This window comes from Zerene cesonia, unplaced genomic scaffold (assembly GCF_012273895.1).
Source record: "Zerene cesonia ecotype Mississippi unplaced genomic scaffold, Zerene_cesonia_1.1 Zces_u004, whole genome shotgun sequence".
NCBI classification, from domain to species: Eukaryota; Metazoa; Arthropoda; class Insecta; order Lepidoptera; family Pieridae; genus Zerene; species Zerene cesonia.
The window spans coordinates 690,588-697,203 of NW_024045134.1; the positions used below are offsets into that span (position 1 = coordinate 690,588).

The 6,616-nt window shown below is 32.8% G+C and overlaps 1 protein-coding gene across 1 annotated transcript; it reads left to right on the plus strand.

The window, feature by feature from the left end:
- The first annotated feature begins 333 nt into the window (after positions 1-333).
- On the plus strand, positions 334-5,550 carry LOC119838623. The gene is made up of 3 exons (XM_038364642.1): positions 334-936; positions 2,744-2,891; positions 5,361-5,550. Exons 1-3 carry the CDS (start codon positions 334-336, stop codon positions 5,546-5,548), a joined length of 939 nt encoding a protein of 312 aa, XP_038220570.1. The 3' UTR covers positions 5,549-5,550.
- The last annotated feature ends 1,066 nt before the right edge of the window (positions 5,551-6,616 follow it).

The window sequence follows — 6,616 nt, forward strand, 5'->3', positions numbered from 1 at the left end:
CCCCCCATATCTGGAGGGCCTTCCCCTATCCGCCACCTGGGGACGCGCCCGATGGGAGACCAGAAACTCCACACGGGAATAAACATAACCTACCGCAAACTGGAACATTTAAAATTGAACCTTATTACTCACTTTAATAATTTTTCCCTAACATATTTTGTATTTTTCACGTTCCATTTTTCTCCGGACACTCCAACTTTCATTGGAATATCAGCGCTATTGTTGCCGCTACGTTTTTGGGATTAAGGTTCAGTAAAAAATATCATATTTTCGATTCTTTTGAAATACCATGCATTTATTCCAAATCTGGTTTCAGCTTATGGAATAATCAATATGGAGTACTGTAGAGAAGTTTTCTACAACGATAATAGCAGCAAAAAAGGAGTTGAAAAAATGAATAGCAACGGTACTACTAACATTGAAAATAATTGCATATTTGATGATTGTAAGAATACTAATGACAAAGAGGTCTGCGGAATACGACAAGATGGACCCGGATATAGAATAAGATTATTCCGCAATATTTGCGAATTGTCCAAAGAGAATTGTAAAGAAAATACAAATTTCATTCAAACGGATCTATTTATTTGTAAATCAGCATTTAATGAAAGTGAAACCACTGAAAGAAACGTATTTAATGTTATTAATAGAAACATCGCTGATCAAATTAATGCCATAAAAAATTTAGTTATTATCAATGGAGCTATGCTCGGGGAAAATACTGATATAAATGATACCATTGATAATTTCTTCGCCGCCACTCATGTTTTCGATTTACCAATGAAAGAAATGAATCCCCTCAACACAAGGCGTAGGTTGATAAAGAACGCGGGACCAATTAAGATATTCGTACCTCTGATTGATATACCGAAAGAAAAAAAGAATGACACTTATCACCAACCGACACTATCGTCGTGCTATCATAAATGCCCAACGGTATGTTACTTGAAATTGTTTTGCTCAGTCAAAGGTTAGATCTTTTATATGTAGGAAAGTGGGTAAGTATTATATTTGATATTTACTGTTTTTAAAAAATTAATCTGATCTCATAAAAGAATCTCTAAAATGCAATACTATTTTAAATAACTATTATATAACGTGGTTTTAAAAGAGCCGTCTCTTTGTTGAAACTATTTTCGAAACTTTTCTAGAAGAAGTCTAAGTCTAAGTCTTGAATAAATAAATATTTGAGTTATAGTTTGAGTTTGACATCAGTGAATTTGAACCTACTACGGGGCATGAACCACATATGAAGACAATGACAAACCACGGTACCATAGATTATTAAATGGCGTGTCCCGTACTTTCAAACTCTACTACATGTTTTTATTAATATATTTTGTTCACCAATTCGAGCAATTGTGATGTGAATAATTTTGTACATATAAAGAGTAAGACCTCAATTACCTTTCCGCTAACAGTTTAGCAAAACAGTAGGTACACACAATGTTATAGATTATAGAGTGCTTTTTCCCTAAAATATTGAAATCATATCCACCTCGTGTCGCCATAGCGGTCACGTGCAGCAGTTTTTGTTCGGTATCCATGAATTGAGGGAAACATAGGTTTTGTTTTAGGAACAATATGTTTTTTTAGTAAATGTGTTATTGACAGGTTTTGATGTTTGGTTCTAATGGAAATAAATAAAGAATAAGCTTTTGTAAAACGTGTATTGATTCAATACGGTAGTCTGTTTTGTTTACTGAAAGTATTAATCTCTATCGAAATTTTGTTTGAAACATAGGTATCTCCGTGCATAGGCACAGCGTAAAAGCTTATAAATAGTAAAAAATGAATGGAAGTATTTCCACTCGAGTAAATCGCGAACAATGTCTAGTAATAACTGTATAGTGTATCTTATATTAGCGTCCTGCCCTGGTGTCGCGACAGGTACACTGCAAAGATAAATCAACCAGTGTAGTTAGACCTCTCAGTTGAATTTCAGTTCATTTCTTAATAGATAGCGAGTCATAATACTTGTAATATTATTTGTCCGTTCGTATATTATAAAATATTAGTTTTGCTCAAAAACGGTTGGACTTTATTAAGAGGCGCTTTTAGTTACAAAACAATAGTAATTTATTAGACAATTTGCTTTTACAATAGAATAGAATAAAATATAATATCATCCAGTTCTTGTAACAGTTAAAAGAGTTTAAAAGAAATATTTTTTATATACATTTATAGGTGCTATAAAAGACATTTTACTATGTGACTAGGTGAACCTTCAATTATCTAGTGTCAATTTAAGTAAAATAGTTGAAATACAACTCGAATTTCCTTAGAATTAAAAAGTATTCTAAAAATACCAAAAAAAATATTTTTCTTGAGAATATCCGTTAGCACCAGATGACTTACATGACTGTGGTATGGACAATTTTAATTTGAAAAATTTTGCTTCTAAATATAGCCCAAAAAATAACATTTATATTTCGTAGGCCAATTTATGCCGACGGAACATGCAAACTTATGTAGTGAGCTGTATATATCAATCAATCTCTTTAAATATGCATCAAAAACATAATGTTCTTTCATATATTTACTCAAATTATTGTTGTTATTCTACAAATATATACTTTAGCTTAATTTATTGTAAAAATTTCTAATTTATTTTCCGTTTGCATTATTTTAATAATATAAGTTTTATTCTCATGTTTTGCCGTATTGTACTAAAAATATTACTATTTTTCTTTATTATCCCTAAATAGATATTATATAGACATTATTATAAATTGTATTTCAGAAATGTCCGGATACCTACGCTCCGGTTTGCGGTGTCCCCGGTATTGTTGCCAGGGAACCGGCTCTCATGTTCAAAAACCATTGTTTTATGGATGTTGCGCAATGCAAGATGTTTTGGGAAAACAAGAGCAGTACGTCGCATAGCTCGTGTGAGTTTAGTTACGGTTTGGTTTGTATATCTGCTGTTACAGTTGTATTATAAGATTTGTATGGAACGATTGCTTTAGTAATTAAATGTACGAGTTTAATAATGCTTTTTGGAGGAGGTTGTAATGAAAAACTGAAAATGGATAAATAGCTTATTTCCTTCTGTAAGTATTTGTATACGTGTTATTAAAATCTATGCGACTATATAACCAGTACCTTTCACGGTAGCTGGCCTAATTCGTGTTCAAACGCAGTCTGCTCCCAAATTTAATTTACAATTTTGGGAGGTACATTTTGCATTGATTGTCTTATTCCAGTTCCAGATATTGCACGTATAGCAGTAATCTATTACAGTATTTGTAGAACAATAACAAGTTCTATATAATTTTCAACTGCATAATCTTAAAAAATTAATAATTTATTTGACCAATTGATATCAAAGATTGCTAAGTCCTACGCAGCTTACACTATTTGAACTAAAAAGCAATATCATCACGTAAACAACGTTGCTAAGCAACTGCTTTTTATGTATATATCTTTGAATCCTTATCAAATCAATCATAATAAAAGTACTTTCTAGAAGCAGGTATGTTTACAAGGGGACTCGTCTCGCGGCCTACGCTAAGCTCCCCCTTCGAGGTCAATGTCAAGAGCTCACTGGCTCATTACGATGGATTGGGCCCACTCGTGCTCTGATATCTATGTGCGTCAATTATTCTTGGCTTGTATTTCGAGGTGTATGTTTGTCGTTGATTATGTTTGGACGCGTATGTTTAATGAAATTGTAATTAATACAGAAATAACGCAAGTGAACTACATTCATTGTAGTTTTTCTAATTTCTTTTTATTTTTTAATACTTTGAAGAAGATAGAGATATATAGAAAGAACATAAAATAAAAGAAAAACATGTACAAATGGCGGTCTTGTTGCCAGAGAGCGATCTCCATATGATTACGTAGCGTTTTATGTAATTTTCTCACTTGTAATCGGCATCATATTAAAAATTTAATTAAACGTTCGACGTATAAATTGAAGTGTGAGAAAAATCACAAGTACAAAATGGCCGCCTTTGATTTGCGTCACTAGCAAAGGCGAATTTACGCCTGCCATCCCGATGCCAACGGAATCGCTTTGTGCCAAAAATAGTACAATGAACACGATTTAAAAAAAACCGTTTTCAAAGAACACGTGCACCCTTATTGATTAACCTCGCGCTTTATACCCTTTGAGTTGAAATGTGCGCTATAAAAAAATGACCACATCAATATTGTGATTGGCGGCATATTTGAAGTCAAACACAGGATGGGTTGGCTACACGGCTAGCCCGGGGCACAACGGCTGCGTTGACATACGTTTAGCCGTGGATGTTGGGCATGTCAACGTCAAAGCTTTGGATATCGGATATCGATACGATATTACCTGCTATTGAGATGCAGTTCTGTTTATACAATGCGTCTGAGGTCGTGTAAAGCTAGGCGGTGTTATATCCGTTGTAGCGAAATGATACAATGTGGATTGAACCGAATTGTCACGCTGTGATTGCATTCGATTTATGTTGTAATTCAATTGTAGGTAGACGCATAACTGGCTACGAGACGGTGTTTGCTGGCTGGACTGGCAGTCACAGATAGATTGATTTATTAAAACAATTGAAGAGGCTTAATTAATGATACTGGAAAGATACGTGTTTAAAATATGTCTATAACCTCTTCATATTAGACTACAATAGATACCATAATTAAAAAACTTATTACATAAAGATTATTATATGTTATTATACATAATTATCATATGAGTTAGCTACTACTGACACTACTGAAACAATTTCAACAATTCTATCACGGTTGTGTATGTGATCTCTGAGAGCTATATACGTACTGTGTTCCACGAACAAAGCTGGGGCAAACAGCTAGTTTTTATACCCAAATGCTTTTGGCCATACAATATTCGTTATATGTACCTACATGCATTTATTTTTGAAGGTTTCTGCGAAACCATTCAAAGAGCGCGTTTTAAATGGCAGGGATATTTCCTAGTACAAATTTAAGCCGTTTTCACAATAAAATTATAATCCATTGCTTTCCTTTAATCTTGCAAAAAACCTTCAATTGGATTATCGCCTGAGAGTAAACAGGACACAATATGTCTGCGCGATATTGATAAAGTTATAGGTTAGTAGTAGCTACATATTATCTGTGGTAGGTGTAGTAAACCATAGTTTCAATATCTGAAAGTTTGAGAAATCTGAAACATTATATATATTTTCTTACAGTTATAATATAAATTATAGCAATGAACTATATTTCATTGAAATGAAAATATCTTTTGCCGATCCATTTAGTCGGGGAAAATCTTTTTGGTTATGTCCCTGCTAATATTATCAAATTTCTAATTTTATAACTAAAATTCTAAATGATAAGATATCACTTCTATGAGCAGGGCCAATGATAGCATACTTTTCTCATTTCAGCCTACATAGAGTCGTCTTTCTTGTTTTGTATGGGAGATGAAATGAACGCCCTGTACAGATTTCTACCAGCAATAAGAACCCTCCAGAGGATGGGACGCTTGAAGAAGAAAGGGAAATTCAGGGCTAAGCTAAAGAACTTCAGGTTCCTTAACGAGTTTCGTTCTGGTCGTCCTAATTTTATGGGATAACATAATATACATTGACAACATAGAAAACACAATGGTCTAACTCTTCCAGAAATAAATAAATTATAATTATTCAATATGAATAGTGTGGACGTTGCTTTACCCCTGTCACACATTCGTTAAACAAAATAATTAAATTTCTCATAATTAAATTTTCATGCATGGAACCAAATTTTCCTGAAATATTAAAAAAATTATTAATTATTTTACATGTAGGTACATGTAACTGTTAAAACTAGTTTTTCGTTACTATGTGTTTATTTTCATATTTCGCGTGTTATGTCAATGTATATTTCGATGATAAGCTTTACGAGCTACAATATTCTGGAATTTTCCAAATAAACGAGCCAGATAATGCGTTTGGTATCACAACATTCCACACAAAGAAATTAACATCATATTAATGCTTTTGCTGTGTCAAAGGATGTTTCATTGAAATTCAATTGATTTAAAATCCGAGCTACAATAATGTTACGGACGAGTTTCCCAGAATGCTGATTACATTGATATTGGATGGATTTCATGGAATTCACAAATAATGCAAACCCGTATATACTATGCATATTAACGATACTCGGAACGTATCGGGAAAACGGTTCAGAAAGGGAAATATAAATTCAAAATTTCTCATTCGTTGGAAATATTTAGTATGAATTTTGTGAATATAAGTTTTCCTCGAATTGAGGTGGGAATTGATTGTAAATAGCGAGGGGTCAGTGTTGCTACCTACCTACCTCATCCCCACATGTGTCCCTTCTCTTTTGTATTACGCTCTGTGTAATTTTAACTGTTTTTAATTGCATTTTATAGAGAAAAATTAATTTCAAATTTGAGTAATATTCAGCCATGAATTAAAAAAAAATGTAAGATGCTATAGATAATTGCTAAATATTATTCTTTTTACATAAAAGCACCGATGTTATTTAAACTCAAATGATTAATCTAATTAACGACCCGCTACGTAAACATAAAGCTATTTCAAATCGAAATGTGATAGAAAATATAAACAAAAGTATTTCATTTAAAAATGTAATTTAATTACGCATTGTTATCAAAATGGATGCTTCATCT

What these genes read in the sequence shown, in the direction of transcription:
- LOC119838623 (XM_038364642.1), top strand. Translation starts at nt 334, where the DNA reads ATGGAGTACTGTAGAGAAGTTTTCTACAACGATAATAGCAGCAAAAAA. An exon ending in GCTATCATAAATGCCCAACG is followed by an intron (nt 937 to 2,743) that starts GTATGTTACTTG and finishes ATTGTATTTCAG; the next exon opens with AAATGTCCGGATACCTACGC. An exon ending in CAGTACGTCGCATAGCTCGT is followed by an intron (nt 2,892 to 5,360) that starts GTGAGTTTAGTT and finishes TTCTCATTTCAG; the next exon opens with CCTACATAGAGTCGTCTTTC.